This window comes from Sus scrofa, chromosome 12, assembly GCF_000003025.6.
Source record: "Sus scrofa isolate TJ Tabasco breed Duroc chromosome 12, Sscrofa11.1, whole genome shotgun sequence".
Lineage (NCBI taxonomy): Eukaryota > Metazoa > Chordata > Mammalia > Artiodactyla > Suidae > Sus > Sus scrofa.
Window position 1 is genome coordinate 7,881,983 of NC_010454.4, and position 23,595 is coordinate 7,905,577.

The following is a 23,595-nucleotide window of genomic DNA, read 5'->3' on the forward strand; positions in this document are numbered from 1 at the left end:
AAAGGTCAGAGCTGGGCTCTCCTATGTACTTCAGGCTAGAGGCAACATTCTTCACTTGTAGCAAAAGCAGTAGAATACAAGGGTTAAAGTGAAAGAAACAGACCCAGTATGGAGTCAGATTTGTTCTTCTCTATTACACTGCTAGCCAGATTGCCTTTATAAGCAGAGCTGCAGCTGCAGGAGGACTTTTGGTATCTACCAGCTGGAGTCATAAAGGGACTGGTTGGCAGCAATTTGCTTTCTGGAGTTCATTCCCTGAAGTCTTGGGCCCAGTGGTTACCACCTCCTCTTTGGTACACTGTTCTCTCCAGCCCTACCTCTCAGAGGGTAATTGAAGGTTAATCAGATATACTACTTCCTGCTTCTGTATCAGCTAGTTAATATGTCACTACATCCAGATTTTTTAAATGTCTAACATTTAAAGGAGCTTTGCTAGTGTTGAGAGTTTCAGGGAAGACACCCATGTTGAGGGATTATGAAAAAAAAAAAAAAAAGAAGGTTGATCATACAACCCAGTAGTCACACGCCTCCGTATTTAGCCAAATAAACTGAAGAGTAATGTCCACACAAAAACCTGCACGTAGAATATTTATAGCAGCTTTATTCATAATTGCCCAAACTTGGAAGCAACCAAGCAGTAGGTGAATAGATAAACTGTTGTCCATCCAGATGATGGAATCTCATTCAGTGACTAAAAGGAAATGAGCTGTTGAGCCATGAAAACACATGGAGGAATCTTAAATGCAAATGGCTAATTCAAAGAAGCCAGTCTGAAAAGGCTACCTGCTGAATGATTTCAATTATTTGACACTGTGGAAAAGGCAAAACTATGGAGACAGTAAAAAGATTAGTAGGAGTTGCCAGGAGTTGCATGGAGCAGGGAGAGATGAATAGGTGGAATACAGAGGATTTTTAGGACAGTGGAGCTACTATTTGTGATACCAGAGTAGTAGATACAAGTCATTATGCATTTGTATAAACCCATGCAACCTTACAGCACTAAGAGTGGTCTCTGACGTAAACCACGGGCTTTGGATGATAACGACGTGTCAGTGTAGGTTCATCAATTGTGACGAATGTCACTGTGGTGGGGGATGCAGATGGGGGAGAGGTTGTGCATGTGGGGTGCAGGGAATATATATGGGAATTCTCTGTGCTTTCTGCTCAATTTCCCTGTGAACCTAAAATTACTTTTTTTTTTTTTTTTAAAAAGAGTAACACTATGCCTTTGTAGGCTGTATTAGTTTCCTTTTGCTGCTGTAACAAAGTCATACAAATGTAGTGGCTTAAAAGGGCTCAACTATATTATCTGACAGGAGGAGTCCAAAATGTTTTTTTGTTTGGTTTCATTTTTTTTCTGGCTGCCCCCACAGCACATGGAAGTTCTCAGGACAGGGATTGCGACCCATGCTACAGCTACATCAACGCCAGATCTCTAACCCACTGCCTCACAGCAGGAGTTCCTCCAAAATGGTTTTAACTGGGGTAAAATCAAGGTGGTAACAGGGCTATATTCCTGCTGGAGGCTCTTGGGGAGAATCTGTTCCTTTACCCTCTCCAGCTTCTAGAGCCCATCAACCTTCCTTGGCTCATGACTTTCTCTCCATCTTCAAGCCAGTGGCATAGCATTTTCTAACCTACCTCTCTCTGACCATGCCCTCTGCTTTTGTCTTCCCATTTTCTCTCTGATTCTGAGCCTTCTCCCTATCTCATAAGGCTCCTTGTGATTACATTGGCCCCACCCAGATCATCCAGGGTCCCCTCCGCATCTCAAAGTCCTTGACCACAGCTGCAGAGTCCCTTTTGCCACGTAAGGTGACGTATGCACTGGTTTTAGGGATTAGGATGTGGTCATCTTTGGGGGAGAAGTCATTATTTTGTCTGCTGTGTATGCCCTTTATTTTATTTTTAAATGACTTTAATAACCCTGAGCACATCCAGTCAAGACCCAAACTGTGATTATGATCTCAGTGTGACAGTGGTGTGTGGCATCTTGAAGAGAGATCCTGTTTCCCTGCCCTGGAATCGAACCCGGGCCTCCTGGGTGAAAACCAGGAATCATAATTGTTAGGCCACCAGGGAATAGGGCTTATATGCCCCTTAATTAAACTTTTTTGGGGGGCCCTATGGTCCTTTCAGATAGGCAGTCCAGTCCCATTTCAAGACTGATCCCAGGCCATGTTCCAATTTATATTGGAGGCAGGGAGGCTGGTGAGGAAAAGAAATAAAGGAAATCCAGTTGGGTTCTGGATTTGACTGCAAGGATAAAGAACAGTGGTTTTGAGGAGGGGGGCCCACCTGAATTGTCTGGGGTATCTTTCGTTTAAGCCTCCCAGATTCTGGCAACTCCTGTCTTGACACACACATCCCTTCTGCCCCACCTGGCATCACCTGTCCATGAGAATATTGTGTATTTCTCACGTGTGGGGGCAGAGAACAAGATTGGCAGTGATGCGTGGGGGTGGAAAGAACTTTGGCAGAAGAGGCTGGACTTTGTGTTGAGAAGGAGATGGGGAGCTGGGGCTGGGGGAATACCCCAAGTGACATTGGCAAGATGGGCTGTGGGGACGGATGGAAGGATGAGGTGAGTGGTCTTTCTGTTGATATGGTTTTTGAGTTGTTGACCATGGGACTGAATGGGAAGCCTTGAAACATGCAAGGATGGAGGGTGCTGGACATGTCTCTGCCTCTGTGCTGGTCCTCCTCAGTGGGAGTTTACCATGAGTGGCAGCTACAGAGGGCTGTTGAGTTCTAAAGCAGGTGAGACCAAGTCAGGTAAAGGGATGGATCAGTCCATGGCATAAGGAAGGCTCCCACAAGCTTCCTTTGATGGTTCCGTGGAGCTGAACCCATGAGTCATTTTCATTCTTTCTGGGAGTCTCTGAGGCAGGTACGGTTTCCCACAGGTGGCACTGTGATTTTTGCTGGAAGCGTCTCGTCCACAGCACGTGACTGTGTGAATGACGCTTGGCAGATGAAAAATCACTTTCTGCACGATTCGCTCTTTATTGTTGCATTTGTAATACCTGGTCCTGTCACTCTGAATGTTATTTTGGAGATGGATGATGCAGATGGTTTTTTAAAGGCAAGGCATAATTAAGTAATTTTAGAAACCCATTCAGCGTTTTCCCTGTCAGTGCTGGCTCTCATGTGGTTATGAGGGGTAGTGGGTGTACGCAAGCCGAGGTGTCACAGCATCTATGAGAGTAAACAGCCGTGGATGAGTGTTTCATTCACTCACACTGGACAGCTTTTGATCAAATTGACCTCACTGAGATTGGAGTCCAGCTTCATTTCTCTCTTTTCCTTCAGGTTCGCGCCCCCCCTCCCCAGCCCCTCCAGCCCCTGTTGAGTTTTGAAGGTCCCATTTGCTCAGTTCTCTGGATCTGCCACTTTTTGGCTCTGTGACCTTGAGCAAATGATCTTATTACTTTGAGATTCAGTTTCCTTATCTTCAAATAGCAATAGAAACAACATCTTCCTCCCAGCATTGTTGGGGTGAAAAAAGAAGACATCAAATGTGAAACTTTAGTCCCTGGAAATAGTAGGTGATCAATAAATATTCATTCCCTTCTTCCTTTTTAGAGATGAGAAAATGGATGAGCCTGAGCTAACATGGTCTCACTGGTTGTCTTCAAATACTTCAAGGGCTGTCACGCAGCACAGAGGAAAGACACATTGCTTTGGTGCTCTAGAGAGCAGACCTGGAGCAAATGGGTCAAAACAGAAAGTAGACAGCTTTCAGCTCAACATAAGGAAAAGCTTTGGAGAGCTGTCTCATGGCCAGTGCAGTGGAGCTCACGAAGTAGTGAGCAACTGGTCCTGGAAGTATTCAGTCAGCATAGATTTTCTCGCCAGTGCTGTTGGCCTTTGAAGCCAGATAATTCTTTGTTGTCAGGGGCTGTCATGTGCATTGCAAGACGTTTACCAGCATCTCTGGCCTCTGCTCACTAGATGCTATTGGCAACCTCTGCCTTGCTCCCTGCCCTTCTTGTGACAACCAAAAATGTTTCCAGGTATCTCTGGGAAGGCAAAAGTATCCCTGATTGAGAAGCATCGAACTAGAGGCTAGATGACAGCAAACTAGACTTCCACTTCCCAAGGTCCCCTCCATCCGACCCCACACTGCATTCTTAACAACAGTAGAATTCTAATGGTGGGTCAGTTACCATCGAGGCTACCCAGGTGACGTGGCGTAGTTCAGTTTGGGCCCTAGAGAGCAAGTGAAGCTCCCCTTCTGGGGGTGGTTTAATGGTTTGCTGTTTATCGTGGTTTTGCAGGTCATGTTGGCGGCTTCCTACTGGTCCCTCCTGGCGCCAGCGGTGGAGATGGCCACATCCTCTGGCGGCTTTGGGGCCTTGGCCTTTTTCCCCGTGGCTGTCGGCTTCACCCTCGGAGCTGCTTTCGTCTACGTGGCGGACCTCCTGATGCCTCACCTGGTGAGCTCCGCGCCCCCTGGGGGCTCCGTGTCAGGATGTAGTCGAGCTCTGTGCTGTAGATATACTTCTGTTCCAACTTGACATCCCTGGTCGTGTCTCTTAGGTAGCCAGTGATATTGAACTTGATTATTTCAAGCCACTTAGGGCTTTTATCTAGAGGAATTGGATTGCAACTTCATTCCCCAAAGAAAATAAGCTTTGCTGAGTATGACTCATCATCCCCTTAGTTATGTTATGGTAAAGTTCAGATTTTAAATGTCAGATCTCATCACAATTATAGAAAACAGCTGACGTCGTTTGAGGCGACACTGTACGTAGGAGTGGACCTGACACTGGGAGACGGGAGTGGCCGTGATGGTGGTCCTGACCTTTAAAGAGCTTATGGTGTCACCAGGGAGATGACAACACACCCAGCTACCACCCAAGACCATGGACAAGGGCTTTTTAACAGGAGGATGAGGTGGCTTGGGTTGGGGAATGAGCATGTACTTGCTTGCAGAGAAGCATGATATGCACACCAGCCTGAAGTCTGGCTGCGGTCACTGAACAGAGAGCCAAAGCCGGGCCCTGAACTCACGACCCAAGGCCGTTGGCTAAAATGGGGTTGGCTGAAGGGTCCATGATGATAAAGATCCAGTGCAGGCACATGTCACCTTACCAGATGCTGTGTACCAGCAAGTCCCAGAGGTGGCCAGAAGCCCCCCAGAGAGACCTGAGCTGGCGCCTGATATCCCTGCTCTCCCAGGAAGGGAGGAGGCACAGGAAGGACCATGTGGGGAGAGCTGAGTTTCTCTGCTGGATCGTCGGCTGGGCCTGTACCCCAGGAGGCAGGCTCACGTTCACTCCACTCCCCTGCCCACCTGCCTTCTTTCTCCCCCGCTGGGGAGGGAGGAGGAAGAATTCCTGGGCACTTGGCCCAGGCACTCCTGAGAAAGTGATGACTCCTGTCCCAGAAAGACCCCCTCTGACCAAACAGCTGGGCGCGATGGTTGGGAAGAGAGCCATGCTATTGTCTCAGAGGAAAGACCACACGGCAGTTTTGTTCATTGAAAGCTTGCATGGCCGTGTCAGTTTCTGCCCCCGGACCCTCTGCTTCCTTGCCGTCAAATACGTCCACTTGGTAACGGCTTTGAGAGGTCCTCCCTGTGGCTGCCCTCACACGCCACCCCCGCCCCCCCCCGGTTATGTGTACACTTGCTGTTGGAGTGTGTCCTCACCCTGGCGGGAAGATCTGGCAGCCAGTGGCCTTCACTCCTGATGAGCAGACAGGGGGCTGGCTCTGCACAGCCCCTGCTGGGTCTCCTCCTGCCCTGCCCACCTGGCTCCACCTGTGGGCTTCCAAGGCAGTATCTTGCAGAGGGCTCTTTGCAGTCGTGATGGGTCACCATTCCCTGCTCCTGGGGCCAGGAAGTGGGGAGGGCAGGTGTATTTGATCAGCTGTCTGAATGTTGAGGCTTTATCTGGGCAGTGCAAATAGTCATTGAGCAATTTGTTCTGTGCTGTGGTACTTTTTTTTCCCCTCGTCTTTTTTTTAACCTCCTGCTTCCTTATTTATTCTACTGTATGCTTTCAATATAGAGAAGATCCCAGGGGAACGTCTTGGATAGACTACACAGAAAATTAGGAAAGGGCTCCAAAAAGGCATAATAACTATTAACGCTCAGAACCTCGCTAAACGGGCAGAAAGATCAGCCTGGCAGCAAACATCTGTTCCAGGACATTTCGAAAGAAATTGGTTCTTGCTGTTGATGTGAGAAAGGCAGTTTGTCTTGGAAAGTCTTATAAACAGATAAGCATTATTTATAATTGCTGCAGTCACTGAATACAAAGGTGGTCATACCAACGGTTCTTGGGAGCCGTCTGTCCACGCTGAGACGGGCTGGAGGTTTCCCTGGGTTTCATTATGACTTTGCTTACCCAGAGACGGCGGCAGCTTGGACCTATGGACGATGCTTGGCAGAATCTGAGTGAATGGGTTTACTTTTTTTTTTTGTCTTTTTAGGGCTGGCTGCAGCTGCTGGCCTACACCAGAGCCACAGCAACACTGGATCTTTAACTCACTGAGGGAGGCCAGGGATCAAACCCACATCCTCATGGATGTTAGCTGAGTTCATTACCACTGAGCCACAATGAGAACTCCATGAGTGACTGGGTTTTGATCTTGAGTCTGTGTGGGTTGTCTAGCATTGGCTGAACACCCCCCAGGGAATACAGTCTTCTAGGGGTGTGGGGCGGGCGGCAAGAATTTGGTTTCAAACCCTCACTGCAGTGGGAGTTTAGGAACCAGGAATTTTGTGGGTCAGCTCAGACCGAGATCTTTTCAGTTTCCCGTTCATTCCACTTTATGACAGAGCCCCACTGTTCGGAGTTCCTGTTGTGGCCCAGCAGGTTAAGAACCCGCATGAGGATGCGGGTTCAATCCCTGGCCTTGCTCAGTGAGTTAAGGATCCAGCATTGCCCCGAGCTGTGGCATAGGTCACAAATGTAGCTCAGATCTGGCATTGCTGTGGCTGTGGTATAGGCCAGCAGCTGCAGCTCCCATTCAACCCCTAGCCTGGGAACTTCCATATGCTGCAAGTGCGGCCCTAAAAAAGACCAAAAAAAAAAAAAAGGCCTCATGGCTCAGTCCAGGAACAGGACGAAGTCAGAACGGTGAAAGGCTTTGGCTGCAGTGACGATAGGGATGGACCATCCTGCAGCACAGCCCCGGGAGAAAGGGAGACCTGCCTGCAGAAAAACCCCTGATTTCCTTTCTGCCGTCTGGGACGGTGCGTGGAGTTTGACAGGTGAGAGGAAGGGAGCCCCTTCTCTGCCTTATTTCACGAGGGGGAAACGAGCCAGTGCCGGAGGCTGCTAAGGGCAGTCTGACCTGAGCCCTTGCCCATGGCTGTTCAAGCTCAGGGTCCCAGCACCTGCCAATATGGGAGATGCCCATCCTGGAGATCCTTATACATTCAGGACCCGAAGGGTGACCAGACTCTAGGCCATGGGAAGGAAATGGTTAACAACTGACTCTGTCCAGTTCCGTTCATTCGGCCTTTCCGATGTATTTGTCCCGCTTTTGGAGTCGGAGCAGCTATTGCTCATGAAAAAGGTTTTACTCCTGACAGCCTGTCAGGTCGAACCCATTGTGGCTTCATTAACTTTGGATGCATCAAATCGCTCCCTGAAAGGGTGTTTATTTTCATTTATTTACCTGGGGATGGAGTAGAGAAAGCTCATGCACTCACTGTTAATGGGCAATGAAGGGACCGGGCTTTACAGAGGCTTTGCCCAGTGACGTCCTCATCAAAGGGGGAAGAGGCGGGAGGAGGCGACGAAAGCGCCATCTGCCAGGCCCGGGAGGAGGGCTGGCGGGAGGGTGGTGGTGGGGACCGAGCCCGCGCCCGTGAGCCGGACGCTCCGCTTTGGGTGTTGTAGGGAGGACGAGAGTGGACCTCGAACAGCCCTTTGGAGATGTCGGCTTTTCTTTTGTATTTGTTGTTCGGGGTGGCGGTGGATGGGAAGTCTTCACCTTCGGTTTAAAGTGGCTTTCTACTTGGAGGTGGAGGAGACGGGAGGAGGGCGGGTGTTTGTCTCCATGGTTCCACATCTTTCTTTTTAGTCGTATTAATATTACATTAAAAAACAATGCAAACAGGAGTCCCCGTTGTGGTCCAGCAGGTTAAGAACCCACCTGTTATTCCTGAGGATGCGGGTTCAATCCCTGGCCTCGCTCACTGGGTTCAGGATCCAGTGTTGCCGTGAGCTACAGCATAGGTCGAAGATGCAGCTCAGATCTGGCATTGCTGTGGTATAGACCTCCAGCTGCAGCTCCAATTGGACCCCTAGCCTGGGAACTTCCATATGCTGTGGGTGTGACCCTAAAAAGGGAAGAAAAAAACCAACCAAAAAACCCCCCAAACCCCAAAAAACAAAAAAACTAAACCTGACAAAAATATCTCATTATAAAAAGTAAACAGAATTGTTAAAGCTTTTCTTTCTTTTTCTTTTTTTGTCTTTTCTAGAGCCATGCCGACGGCATATGAAGTTCCCAGGCTAGGGGTCTAATCAGAGCTGTGGCTGCCAGCCTACGCCACAGCCATAGCCACGCCAGATCCGAGCCTCGTCTGCAACCTACACCACAGCTCACAGCAACGCTGGATCCTTAACCCAGTGAGCGAGGCCAGGGATCAAACCTGCAACCTCATGGTTCCTAGTGGGGTTTGCTAACCACTGAGCCACTACGGGAACTCCTGAAAGCTTTTCTTCTTTGCTATAGACTGTGTCCTCCTCAATTCTTACGTTGACCGTAATGTCCGACGTGGGGCCTTTTGAGGCTGATCGGTCCCGAGGGTGGAGCCCTCATGAAAGGGCTGAGCATCCTCACGAAGGAGACCTCAGCGCGCTCCCTTGCTCCTTCTGTCACTTCAGGACACACCACACACACCGTCTGTGAACCGGGAAGCAGGCTCTCCCCAGGCACTGGATCTGCTGGCACTTTGACCCTGGGCTTCGCAGCCTCTAGAATTGCCAGCAATGAATTTCTGTTGTTTATAAGCCACTCGGTCAGTGGTGATTTGTTAGAGCAGCTGGAATGGAGTAAGATGCTCCTGTAGTTCTGAACTCTCCCCAGACCAGACAGGCCACCGGCGTTATTTTCGTGGGCATCCTTCTAGATTTTTTTTTCCTTTTCTCTTTTTTTTCCTTTAAGAAAACGAGTTGTGTTGTATCTTATAAATATTGAACTATAAAAACTTTCCCCTATGCTTGTTTTGTTCCAGTGTGCTTTAAGTCAGCTCTCTAGCAGCAAGAATCCTCACTCATTTACTTTAACTTCCTTGTCTTTACCTGTGTCTGTGCGTGCGTAGACTTTTACGCAGTCGGAATCCGCCCCTGCGTTCTCGCTCGTGTGTTACCTTTAAAACTCGAAATGCAGTCATTTTCGTACCTGTCTGGCATCCCACCGTCTTTGCAGGTCCGCTTCTCTATCACTGAGGAATTTGATTTCTCTGGGCTTTTGCATGTGTAATATCTGTGCATCTGGAAATGTGATTTTGTTGTGTGTTTTCCGAAAAAACAAGTGGTAACATACTGGCAGTGTTGTTGCTACTCGCTTTTCTAGCTTTGCTTTATGTCTTGGCAGTCGTCTCTCTGCCAGGAGATGTGAGCTCCCTCTCCCTCCCTTCCCTCTCGGGATTTGACATCCAGAGATGCTGCTGGAGAGAAGGGAAGGTGGTGGCATCTGACTCTGCCTGAGACTGTCCTTCGGAGAGAGAGTGGCTGATGGTCCTTCCTGCACCGGCTCCGGGGCAGGGAGGCCAGCAAGCCACAGGGCTCACCTTCCCTGAGTGCCTCCTTAATACGTCTGTGTCCCAGTCTTGTTCAGTTTCTCTTAGTTTTCTCTATGATGGCAAAGAAGATGTCTCTGCTGAAAATTTACTTAAACTAGCAGGATGTGCACATACTTTTTTTTTTTTTTTTTTTGGCTGCAGCATGCAGCAGTTTGATGTGGGATCTCAATTCCCAGACTGAGGATCAAACCTGGGCTGCAGTGGTGCAAGCCCCAAATCCTAACCACTCGACACCAGGGAACTCCCCATTTGTGCGCATACTGTTTTTTTTTTTTTTTTTTTTCTTTTTTGTCGTTTTAGGGACACACCCTCAGCTTATGGAAGTTCCCAGGCTAGGGGTCGAATCAGAGCTATAGCTGCTGGCCTACACCACAGCCACATCCACTGCCAGATACAAGCCCCATGTGTGCCACATCTCACGGCAATGGCAGATCTTTAACCTACCGAGTGAGGCCAAGGATCGAACCTGCATTCTCATGGTTACTAGGTGGGTTTTTTACTGCTGAGCTGAGCCACAACAGGAACTCCTGTGCGCATACTTTTAATAGGCACTTAAGGTTACTGGGGTCAATATCCAGCCGTTGGAGTTGCTGTGAGGGAGCAGGTATGACCACTGTCTGGAAGTGACAGATGGTGCAGGAGGCGATTATTTTTCCTCTAGTCAGGTGATGCATGTTTTCCTCTCCTTCGTAGATTTTCTCTCCATCTTTTTTTTTTTTTGGTCTTTTCAGGGCCACACTTGCGGCATATGGAGGTTCCCAGGCTAGGGGTGGAAATGGAGCTGCAGCTGCCGGCCTACACCACAGCCACAGCAACGCAAGATCTGAGCCGGATCTGCGACATACACCACAGCTTACAGCAGTGCTGGATCCTTAACCCAGTGAGCGAGGTCAGGAATCGAACCCACATCCTCGTGGATGCTAGTCGAGTTCATTAACCACTGAGCTACGACAGGAACTCTGATTTTCTCTCCATCTTTAGCATCCTGATCCTACTTTGTGAAAGAATACCTAGGGAGGAGAGAGAGAGATGGGAGGGAGCAAGAGTATCACACAGAAGGAGAAACTGCAGTGACGTCACCTGTAGAGCTTGTAGCCTAAGCCTGATATTGTCAGGCAAGCCCGGCTAGCTTTGCCCTGGAAACTGGCCCTCTGCCTCAGTTCTAACATTTCCTTCTTCTTTTTAGACTTGCTGTGGTTTGAGATGCGCCGTTCTACGTGATGCTCTAAGGTGCATCGTGGGCTTGGTGGGTTGCTGATATTTTGGCTGGGCTGGAGAGAGCCTCCCCTTAGCAGTGGCATCGGTTTCCTCTGGCCTGGGGACATGACTGTGTCGTCGGAGGGGCTGGGCGTGGGGGCGGCTCAGACAGCCCCACGGTCTGTGGAACCAGGTCCCAGAGGGATGCAGTTTTGGCAGATAGGTCCTTTGCCCTAGGCCCTTCCCCATGTGCTATGAGCAGAGAGCTGGCACCCCAGTCCCCCGGGCCTCAAGCACCCATTTCCAAGGTGCCTGAGGAAGCCATGGCTGAGGTTGTTTCTTTTGCCCTGGGATGCATCCTGCAGCCTACTGTGACTTAGGAAGAAGCTCAGGTGTCGGTTGTGGTCCCGTTGGCATGCAAAGGGGCTCCAAAAGGGGTAGAGGGGGTCTCTGAGCGCCGTGTGCTTGCTAATTCTCAGCAGAAGCAGCGGGTTAACCGTCCCATGGGTGCCTTTGCTGTGCCTTCCTCTCCGTCTGCTCCTGCTGATTTCCTGGACTGGTGGCGACTGCTACTCTACCCTTCTGCATCCCTGAGTGTGTCAGCTGTGCACACAGCCTGGCTAGTTGAGGCTGCAGGACACATGCATGTGGCTTTACAGCCCATGGCAGAGAGCATCTGTGAGGGCCCGCCCAGAGTTTGGAAACCCACCTCTGTGGGTGATGTGTATTCATTGGGTCTGGCATGAACACACACCCCTGCACACGCACATATACACGTGTGCACGTGCACACACACAAGGCACAGGAAGCAGCCACTTCAGTGTAGGTTGGCTTGCTGAAGAAGGCTCCCTAGGCACGAACGATTCTTGTTGTTTGAATAAAGTGGTGGGAGCTCTTAAATGCACGTAGTAGGCACAGCTGGAAACTTCTAAGACCTGAACTTCCTTCTCCATGTTTAGAAGACCTTTTCATACTTTAGACCATAAAGGGGTGACCGAGTACTGCCATCTGTTGAGCCAGGAAACACGTATCCAGAAATACCCATCTAGAGAGATACATAGAAACCACCACGGGAGTGTATCAAACCAGTGGATGTCTGGCGAAGATGATGGGGCGGAGACGACTTAGGAGGCTGGCTGGCTAAAGGAACTGGGTGTGCGTTTAATCCTAATTCCTTCCTTCCGAGGGTGGCGGGGTGTGGCTGGTGACTCACAGCTGTATCCTCACCGGGCGGCTGGTGCATCAGTGCCCAGTAGAGCGGGTCCTGGCCATGCCTGTCCCATCCATCTCCCCTCAGATGGTGGTTGGTGACAGTGTAGACCATAGACCTCAAAGGAAGTTAGAGTTCTGGTATCAAAGCAGAAAAGAAGGCGTGAAGTCTGGGGGTGGAGATGTTGGTTTGACCAGTTCTTAGAGAAGAAGGAGTTGGATGAAGGCCGCTGGAAAAGCCAAGACATTGTTCTCTCCCTCGCCCAGCCCTGGGGAATGAATGACCGAGGCAGCGATAGGAGTAGATGGAAACTCCCACTGGAGAGGCTCTGCGTGTTCCTGGCCTGCGATTCCTTTTGTCGTGGTCTTTGAGCTGTGGGCGGGGAGGGCTTTTCCGCCCCCTGTCTCAGAAGCACATTGTGTCTCTGCCCCGTGTCTCAGAAGCACATTGTGTCTCCAGCCGTCCCCTCTGCAGCCTCCCTTTTCCAGTCACATGGGTGAGCAATAGGAGGACTTCCCCTGCGCTGACTGGGACAGAGTGTTTGGAATGTGATGCAAACCCAAGGCACCCTCACGGATGCGATGGCTGATGGCGTGGTCCACAGCTCCCAGCGCTGCCTCCAGCCTTGGCAGCCTCTCTGCCATTTACCCCGCCGGTGTGGTGGGTGTGTTCCTTCCCCAGTAAGGTTCCCTGGCCGCCCCTGGGCCTCGCTTCCCCTTGGCCCCTCCCCCATCTCAGCCCTTCTCTCCCCTGTGCTGTCATCACGGGTGGACCCGATTATTTGTGGCCTGAAGGCAAGGACAAGGGAAGGGGCAGGTCTGCTCTGGTACACCCCCCCCACCCCGTGACCTTGATACCCACACAGTCCCTGGGGCATAGAAGGTCTTCAGGGGGTATTTGTTGAATGTTTGGGTGGATGGAGATGTTGGGGAGATCAAAGGAGATCATCTTTATGAAAACTTCTTACAGCTTCATGACGAACCTGCTTTACAACTGTGGCTTGTTTTCTGGAAGCGGGTCGCGCTCCTGGGCAATGGACTACATTTTTGGCACTACTGGCTTTAGGCACAGGTTGTTAAACACGTAGGGGAAAAAGATAGACAAACTGAATCTGAAATTTGAATCTGTTATAGGATGTTTCATGCTTTCTTTAATTGTGTCTTTTTTTTTTTTTTAGGGCCACACCTGCAGCATATGGAGGTTCCCAGGCTAGGGGTCGAATCGGAGCTGTAGCTGCCAGCCTACACCACCGCCACAGCAACAGCAGATCAGAGCCACATCTGTGACCTACACCACAGCTCATGGTAATGCCAGATCCTTAACCCACTGAGCGAGGCTGGGGATCAAACCCACATCCTCATGGACCCTAGTTGGGTTCGTTATTGCGAGCCATGACAGGAACTCCTTTCTTTACCTTCTTAATTATGTTTGCCTAAGAATCTAATGACTTAGACTGCTGTTTAGAGTAAACATTTTCAGAGCAATGCGACCAGGAAGCAGGAAGTGTGTTAGAAGGGAGGTGGGGCAGGGCGGGGGAGGGAGCAGGGCAGTTGCCTTTGGGGCTGTAGAAAAATATTGACACCTGAACCGCCCTCTGGAAGCTCCGATTCATGGTGGGGGAGGCTAGGTTTCCAAATGAAAACATCCCCACAAAGGCCCTGATGTTCAGCCAGGGTTGGTGACCACTGACTGAAGGCGACTTATAACTTGCTTTTAGTCAAAGGCTGTTTTGTAGATGCTTCGCTGCAGTTCAGGTACCTTTTTCTCTCCCTTGGAAGCCAAGTCATCTTATTGCAGAAGACTCAGTGAAGAGGCAAAGAAGGGCTTCCTGCAGGAGATTAAGGGAAGTCTCAAGATGAAAGAGGGGAAAAGACCTGGTTCTCTGGGTTGCAAGCTTCCAAGCGCACCGACATCGCCCGGGAGACTTAAAAAATGCAGGTGCCCGGGCCCCACCCCAGACTCAATGACTTACGAACTCTTGGGGTGAGGCCCAGGTATCTGCATTTAAAATAGGTCTCTAGGGTGTTCCCTTCATGGCTCAGCGGTTAACGAACCCAACTAGGATCCATGAGGTTTCAGATTCGATCCCTGGCCTCACTCAGTGAGTTAAGGATCGGGATTGCCGTGACCTGTGGTGTAGGTCACAGACGCGGCTCGGATCCAGAGTTGCTGTGGCTGTGGCGTAGGGCGCAGGCCGGCACCTGCAGCTCTGATTCCACCCCAGCCTGGGAACCTCCATATGCTAAGGTGTGGCCCTAAAAAAAAAAAAAAATAGATCTCTAGGCGATTGTGGTGCTCAGCAAAATGAAAGAATCACAGAACAGCCTGGAAAAGTTTGCTGGAGGAGTCTGGGAAGCTGAAGCACGAGAGGGACACAGATAGAAAACTTGGGGGTGGGGTAGTCCAAGACCTCTGGTATCGCAGGGTCTCCTTAAAAAATGGATTTTCTAGGACACAAATGATGTCTTTACATAACGGAGACAGACTCACAGACATTGGCCGCTTGTTACCAAAGGGGAAAAGGGGTGGGAGGGATAAATTCGGAGTTGGGATTAGCAGATACAAACTTCTATGTATAATGCAGGTACATAGCAAGCTTCTACTGTAGAACAGCACGGGGAACTACATTCAGGGTCTCGTAATAAACCGTAATGGAAAAGAATATGAAAAAAGAATATGCATATACAGGAGTTCCCACTGTGGTGCAGTGCGTTGAGAATCCGACTGCAGCAGCTTGGGTCACTGCAGAGGCACAGGTTCAGTCCCGGCCTGACATAGTGGGTTAAAGGATCCAACATTGCTGCAGCTCTTAATCCCTGGTCTAAGAACTTCCTTATGCCATGGATGCGGCCATAAAAATAAAAAAGAATATGTGTTTTATATATATATATATGTGTGTGTGTGTGTGTATATATATATGTATGTCTGTGTATCACCTGATACTAACACAACCTTGTAAATCAACTATACAAAAAAATTTATTGTTTATTTATTTTTTTATTGTTATTTCCCCAATACAGTTTTTTTTCTACTGTACAGCATATGTACCAGTTACACATACATGTATAGTCTTTTTTCTCCCATTATCGTGTTCCATCATAATGACCAGACATAGTTCCCAGTGCTACCCAGCAGGATCTCATTGCTAATCCATTCCAAAGGCATAGTCTGCATCTATGAACCCCAAGCTCCCCATCCATCCCACTCTCTCCCCCTCCCCTTTGGCAGCCACAAGTCTATTCTCCAAGTCCAAAGGTTCATTTGTGCCATATATTAGATTCCAGATATGTGATATCGTATGGTATTTGTCTTTCTTTTTCTGACTTGCTTCACTCAGTATGAGAGTCTCTAGTTCCATCCATGTTGCTGCAAATGGCATTATTTTGTTTTTTCAAAAACGTATTTTTAAATTGATGCAAAATTCACATCACATAAAATTACCATTTTATTTTGTCTTTTGAGGGCCGAAGCTGTGGCATATGGACGTTCCCAGGCTAGGGGTCGAATCGGAGCTGTAGCTGCCGGCCTACACCACAGCCACAGCAATGCCAGATCCAAGCTGCATCTTCCATCTACACCACAGCTCATGGCAACACTGGATCCTTAACCCATTGAGCGAGGCCAGGGATTGAACCTGCATCCTTATGGATGCTAGTCAGTTCGTTACTACTGAGCCACCATGAGAACTCCGAAATAGCCATTTTAAAGTGCACAATTCAGTGACATTTGGTACCTTCACAGTTTTGTGTAACCAACACTGCTGTCTAGTTCCAAAACATTTTCATCCCCCCAGAAGGAAACCCCCATCCCCATTAAGTAATCACCCCTATTCCCCTCTTATCCGTAACCCCTGGCAACCATGAATCTATTTTGTGTCTCTCAATTTACCCATTTTTGGCTGTTTCATGTAAATGCAGTCATACAGTCTGTGACCTTTTGTGTCTGGTTTCTTTCCCTCAACGTCATGTTTTCAAGGTTCATCCACGTTTTTCCCTGTGTCAGAACTGCATTCCTTTATATGCCTGAAAATTCCATTGTATGTAAATGCCATTGTTTATTGTCACTCGTCCACTGATGGACATTGGGGTTGTTTCCACCTTTTGACAATTGTGAGTGGTGCTACCATGATTGTGGGTGTGCAGGATTTGTTTGAACACCCTGATTCTCAGTCCTTTCTGATAGATATCACCATCTCCTTCTAAGCAATGGTTAAATCAGGTCAGTCCAGGCAGCAAGGCTGGCAGCCCAGGTGACCCACCATTTGTCAGAGTAACACGTGCAAAGCTCTCCAGAGTTCAGCTCTGAATGAGGAATGGCCAGAGGGTGGGGAGCTGTGGTGGGGGCTGGGCAGGGCCAGTGTGGTCCTGTTTGGCCGTAGCTTCAGGCTGCCTTTGATTTTAAGTGCCTTTTCTCTGCAAGATTACAACGGAAACAGCAAGAATAATCTTATTAAAAATGCATTTCTGTTTTTAGATTACCCAGATAAGTGATAGCATGTGACGTTTGTGTCTCACTGTCTAACTTCACTTAGCATGGTAATTTCTAGGTCCGTTCATGTTGCTGCCATAATTTCCTTCCTTTTTATGGCTGAGTAATATTCCATTGTGCATCGGTACCACATCTTCTTTATCCACTCCTCTGTCGATGGTCATTTAGTTTGCTTACAATGAACTTCTTTGCAGAACAGAAACTGACTCATGGACATTGAAAAAATTATGGTTACCAAAGGAGACAGGTCGGGGCGGGGGTAGGCTGGAGGTTTGGGATGGAAATGTTATAAAATGGATTGTGATGATGTTGTACAACTATAAATATAGTAAAATTTATTGAGTTTTTAAAAAATCATTTCTGACCATTCACTCCCCATTTCAGATATTTCCATCCTCCCATCAGGTCTAGGCCTTTTTATCTTTTTTCTTCTTTATTTAACATAGACTTTCTTTCTTTCTATTTTTTTGTTTTGTTTAGTTTTTTGTTTTTTGTCTTTTTACCATTTTCTAGGGCCGCTCCCGCAGCATATGGAGGCTCCTAGGCTAGGGGTCGAATTGGAGCTGTAGCTGCCAGCCTACACCACAGCCACAGCAATTCGGGGTCCGAGCCGCGTCTGTAGCCTACACCACAGCTCATGGCAATGCCGGATCCTTAACCCACTGAGCAAGGCCAGGGATCGAACCTGCAACCTCATGGTCCCTGGTCGGATTTGTTAACCACTGAGCCACGACGGGAACTCCTCTTTCTTTCTTTCTAAATTGAAGCATCGTTGATTTACAATGTCATATTAGTTTCAGGATACAGCACAATGATTCAGTTGTATCTATGTGCATATATATAAAATACATGTTATGTATATACGTAGGTATATATAATACATATATATGTGTACACGTAGTACATATACATGTATGTTAATATATACTTTTTCAGATTCTTTTCCTTTTTTTTTTTAGTTCTTTTCCCTTAGAGGTTATTAGACTCCTGAGTAGAGTTCCCTGTGCTGTAACAGTAGTCCTCGTGGGTTATCCATTTTATATGTAGTCATGTGTAGCTGTTAATACAAACCTCCTGGTTTACCCTGCCCTCCCTTTCCCCTTTGGTAATCATAAGTTTGTTTTCTTCCTCCTTTTTTTTTTTTTGAGGGAGGGCCGCACCTGTGGTATATGCAAGTTCCCAGGCTAGGGGTCAAATTGGAGCTGTAGCTGCTGGTCTACGAAGGATCCGAGCCATGTCTGCAACCTACACCACAACTCACAGCAACACCGGATCCTTAACCCACTGAGCAAGTCCAGGGATCGAACCTGCATCCTCATGGATACTACTAGTCAGATTGGTTTCCACTGAGCCATGGCGGGAACTCCCGGACCTTTGTTTTCCATGTCTGTTAACTTTCTTTGGGACTCTCTTCCGCGCGCCTCCCCACCCACTTAGCTTCAGCTCAGGCCAGGCCTCTGCCGCCCACGCCAGCCACCAGCTGCCTCGGCCGTTTCTTGCCATCCCCCTCTGCCCGGAATTGCTTTCCTCCTTTAGCCATCACCCGCCTGGTTCCCCATCAGCTTGGGACCAGGTATCTTTCCCAGGGCTCCTATCTGGGCCCGGTGCCCCTGCATCACCACAGCCTCCCCGCTGAGCTCCTGCCTGGCAGCTGCTTCCCTGGTGGCCTGTAAGCTCCCTGTGAGCAGGGACTTGTCAGTCGTATTTGCTCTGAATCCCCAGCACCTGCCCGGATGGAGAAGGGGGCTCAGAATACGATTTGGTGGAGGAGGGAGGGAGCATGGAACTTCACTCATCGCTGAACCTGATTCAGTTAATGCTGGAACTTTCTTCATCATGGAATCCTCCAGCCTACCTCGGCGCCTGGACCGTGCTAGCCGCCCCTCTAAGACCTCCCAAGGCAATAAGCATAAACCTGGGACCCATCGAATGAACAGCAGAATCACATGTATTATATATTTTACATATGTGCATATGTGTGTATATGTGCATATGACATTCTAAGGGAAGGACCCCAGGGGACAAGGCTGGCTTTGTGAAGAATCCTGTGGTCAGACGAGCTCAGACAGGGTCAGCAAACTTTTTCTGAAAAGGACCGGAAAGTAAATATTTTGGGCTTGGCAGACCACATACCACCTCTGTTGCTTTTTTTCTGTTCCTTTCCTTTCCTTTCTTTTAAAAATGTGGAAAACATCCGAAGTTTATAGGCTGTAGAAAAACAGGGACTGGCTGTGCTTGGCCCACAGGTTGTAGTTTGTGGACTCTTGATCTGCAAATTCCTAATTTAAGGCCAGTCACTTTTTTTAAAACTTTTTTTTGCTTTTTGCTTTTTAGGGCCGAACCCCTGGCATATGGAGATTCCCAGGCTAGAGGTTGAATTGGAGCTGTAGCTGCCAGCCTACGCCACAGCCACAGCAATGCAGGATCCTTAACCCACTGAGCAAGGCCAGGGATCAAACCTTTGTCCTCATGGATGCTAGTCAGATTCATTAACTGCTGAGCCACAATGGGAACTCCAAGGCCAGTTACTTTTTAAACTTTGCTTTCATGGTCTCATGTTGTATGCATTTATATGCGGCCTTTTTTTTTTTCTCTCTTTTTTTTTCTTTTTAGGGCAGCACCTGTGGCATATGGAGTTCCCTTTTTTCCTTGATGGTTAAAGTTATGTATGTTAATTATAAAAGAAATCTAGAGGATAGAAAAGTATTAAGAGATAAGAAAAATCTGCTTTTTCCTTTTTTCTTTCTGTCTTTTTTTTTTTTTTTTTTTTTTTTTTTGCTTTTTAGGGCTGCACCTGCAGCACATAGAAGTTCCCAGGCTAGGGGTGGAGTCTGAGCTACGGCTGCCAGCCTCCACCACAGCCACAGCAATGCAGGATCCAAGCCATGTCTGTGACATACACCATAGCTCAGGAAATGCCAGATCCTTGACCCACTGAGCGAGGCCAGGGATTGAACCCACAACCTCATGGTTCCTAGTCAGATTTGTTTCTGCTGTGCCATGGTGGGAACTCTAAAAAATTAGCACTTTGTCTTGATCAAGCCTCCCTGCCAGGGTGCTGGCAAGCAAGGCAGTGAGGACAAGTGTCTAGAAGCATCTGTAATTCATATCTTGAAACATTTGTTTGCTGTTATATTTTCCTAGTGCTTTTTTCTCTGTGTGGAACCGTCGTAGGAATAACTCACAGTTGGAGTTCCTGTTGTGGCTCAGCAGGTTAAGAACATGACTAGCATCCATGAGGATGTGGGTTTGATCCCTAGCCTTGTTCAGTGGGTTAAGGATCTGGTGTGGCTGCAAGCTTCAGTGTAGATTGCACACGTGGCTTGGATCTGGCATTGCCATGGCTGTGGTGTAGGCCGGCAGCTGCAGCTCCATTTGACCCCTAGCCTGGGAACTTCCATATGCTGCAGGTGCGGCCCTAAAAAGAAAAAAAAAGAAATAACTCACAGTGCTAAAGCATATATTGTGCGAGAGGCACGATACATGCATAAGTCTGGGGGTTAGTGCCATGGTTAAGCTTATTTTACAGATGAGGACATAGGGACCCGTCTCATGAAGTAGCAAGCCCAATGATGAGCAGGTGGTGATGGCAAATGTCTGCTGAGGGGGAGCCTCTGTCCTGGGCCCCTGGGTGGCTGGAATGAGCAGAGTCCCTGCGTGTAGAGTATTTGTTATTGCAGCAAAACACAGCATGTCCTGACTGATACCTGAACCACTGAGACATCTGGGCAGCATCAATGTTAGTTGTGTAGTGCCAGCCAGGGGGCCTTCTGTGCTTTTTTTTGACATTTTGGTGGGGCGCTTTTGTTTCTTTGTGTGTTTTGTTGACAGAACATTAATCAGTCGATCTAAGAAAGAAACGGAAAATTTTATTGGAGCCAAATTGAGGATTATAACCTGGGAACAGCATCTCACAAAGCTCCAAGAACTGTTCCCATCATTAGAAGTCCGCGCAGTTATAGCAGTTTTTGGAGACAGAGGGCTATACATTAAATGAGGTTTACACAACCCAGGTCCCAGCGTCACTGTGGCCCCTTACAAGATCCAGAAGGAATGTTATCGTCTGAGGAGTTGTCTTGTTGATGCTAGGAGAATGTTGCCCTTTGTGGTTGAGCAGGTATTTCTGCTGGTGGGGAGGTTTAGTCTGTGCATAATGCAGATACGCAGTGCACAGTGGACGGAAGAGAGGAGGCCAAAGGGCAGAGGACTTTTTTTTTTTTTTTAATGTGTAAATTTTTCTTGAATTTGATTTCACAGTTTCCTTATGGATTCCTTCTCCCATTTGGACTCTCTGACTCAGGAAGCAAAAGAGGACAGAGTTAGAAGGGATGCTTGTTGGAGTTCCCTGGGGGTCTAGTGGTTAAGGATCTGGTGTTGTCACTGCTGTAGCTTGGATCACTGCTGTGGCGATGGTTCTGTCCCTGGCCCGTGAACTTGTACATGCTGTAGTCATGGCCAAAAGTAAAATAAAGCAAAGTAAAATAAAATAAAAGAGACACTTTTCACGGCTTTCTGCTCACCCCAGTTCCATCAAGGAAAGCATGTGGGCAGCCACGGACACCCATTCCCTGTGACAGTGAAGTGTGACGTCTGGGTGAGGGTGTGTTCCTTTATCACAAGGGCTCCAGGTTCCTTTGCATAGTTTCACTGTTACCCTGCCTTTCTCCTCCCCTTGTTCTCCTGACAGCCTTCATTAAAATAATTGCCTGCTTTGTCTGACACCTGATTCTGACTATGCCCACCCCTCCCTGTTGGCTAGGAGCCACTTGCATGTCACCTTTCCATATGGCATGTCGAGTGACAGTTGGAGGAGCCCCGGCAGACTGGCTCATTGGTGATGCCCAGAGTGCTTCTGATTCAGCAGCAGGAGTGCTGTAGGGCCCTTCCTTGCCTAAGGAAGTGCAGGCTGGCGCTGGGCTTACCTCCTGAGAGGATGCTGGTTCAGCATCACGTTGGGTTGCTTATATGCTAATACACTATAATGTAATGATGTTACCCGATGGTATATGATATAGTGATATTTCATAAAGGCGATATACAGTGACACATTAGATACTGATGTCCTCATTTATTCTCACACCCCCAGGCTCCCCCCCCACCCCCATGCCAAGTCCACATTTCTAGGTTAGGGAAGCTTCTTCAGAGGCTGTGTGTCCCAGTGGAACACGCATGGGCTATTGCCCTGGATCCTAGGACTGTGCGTCTTGGGGCAGTTACTTAACGTCTCTGAGCCTCAGTATCCTTATCTGTAAAATGGATATAATCCTACCTGTGACGGTGACCATGAGGATTAAACAAAATAATGCGTATAGAGTATTGGACACAGAGTCTGGCCAGCATACAGCAGGTGCCTAATAAATTTGGAAGCTGCTGGGGATAACTTTCTGGTCATGTTTCTTATTTGTACAAGTTGTAGATTCAGGCTTACCGAAACGTGTGTGTATGTGTGTGTGTGTGTGTGTGTGTTGGGGGGCATGTGTCTATGTGTATATGCTTGTGATCGTCCAAGGAGGAGGGTTTCATTTGATGTCTGGGGTCCTGCCTCTGGGCTCTAGAAGTGGACTGTTGGGATTTTCCACGAGAAGGTGGCCCTCTCTCTTTCTAGACTCTCAAGGAAATGGGCGGGAAAGGTCTGCCCATAAGACTGCACCCCTAGGACCATGGTCTGTCTTTACCACTTCTCTTGGGGTGCCTGTCTTTCAGAAGAGTTGTTCAAAGTAAGGATGACCAGCTGGCTCGTCAAGGACCCAGATGACCAGGTGAGGTGGAAACCTGCAGTTACCCAGTGCCTTTGGTGCCTTAATTTTAAAAAACTAGATTTACTGGAGTTCTCGTTGTGGCTCAGCAGTAACGAACCCAACTAGGATCCATGAGGATGAGGGTCCCATCCCTGGCCCTGCTCTGTGGGTTAAGGATCCAGCGTTGCCGTGAGCTGTGGTGTAAGTTGCAGACATGGCTCGGATCCCACGTTACTATGGCTGTGGTGTAGGCCTGTGGCTACAGCTCCGATTCGACCCCTAGCCTGGGAACCTCCATATGCCATGGGTGTGGCCCTAAAAAGATGAAAAAAACAAACAAACAAACTGGATTTACTTTATTCACATGACAAGTTGCTAGTAGACTGTCCACCTGTTTTGACGCCTAGGTTGTTGTTGTGATAGGATTTAAAGATGGGGTCTTTGGGAGGTAATTAGGTTTAGATGATGTCATGAGGATGGGGCCCCCATGGTGGGATTGGTGCCCTTCTAAGAAGAGGTGCCAGAGAGCTTGTTCTCTCTCTCTGCCGTATTAAGGACACAGTGAGCAGGTGGCCATCTGTAAGCCAGGAAGAAGGCTCTGCTGTACGTGTTTTCTCCACACCACCAAGCATCTCTCCAACACCAGCTGGGTGTTCTACAGTTCAACTCAACTCTGACATTTCGTGGAGATAGTCTCAAACCCTACATCTTAAAGGCTCAGTCCCGGAGTTCCCATTGTGGCGCAGTGGTTAACGAATCTGACTAGGAACCATGAGGTTGCGGGTTCGATCCCTGGCCTTGCTCAGTGGGTTAAGGATCAGGCGTTGCCGTGAGCTGTGGTGTAGGTTGCAGACACGGCTTGGATCTGGTGTGGCTGTGGCGTAGGCCAGTGGCTACAGCTCCGACTAGACCCTTAGCCTAGGAGCCTAGGGAGCATCCCTAGAAAAGGCAAAAAGACAAAAAGAAAAAAAAAAAGGCTCAGTCCCACAAATATGCCCCCTCCTTCAGATGCCAATCTCACGTACACTTTGTCTCCTGTGCTTCTGACCAAACAGTTAAAGATCAGAGGTTCCTATGCCACCCACCTTGGGTTTGATTAATTGCTGGAGTGGCTCTCAGAACTCAGAAAAACAGTTTACTTCCTAGATTGCCAATTTACTATAAAAGGATATACTTAGGACCCACCAGAT

At 48.4% G+C, this 23,595-nt stretch overlaps 1 protein-coding gene across 7 annotated transcripts in view; it reads left to right on the plus strand.

Moving 5' to 3' along the window:
* Positions 1–23,595, plus strand: part of SLC39A11 (solute carrier family 39 member 11) — a 444,518-nt gene that overhangs the window by 122,251 nt on the left and 298,672 nt on the right. For 6 of the 7 annotated variants that reach the window (XM_021066702.1, XM_021066703.1, XM_021066701.1 and 3 more), the window contains one exon: positions 4,281–4,439. The exons of the other annotated variant lie outside the window; for it this stretch is intronic. In XM_021066702.1, coding sequence (XP_020922361.1) covers positions 4,281–4,439 — 159 coding nt within the window. The remainder of the gene's footprint in view (positions 1–4,280; positions 4,440–23,595) is intronic. 7 annotated transcript variants of the gene reach the window in all.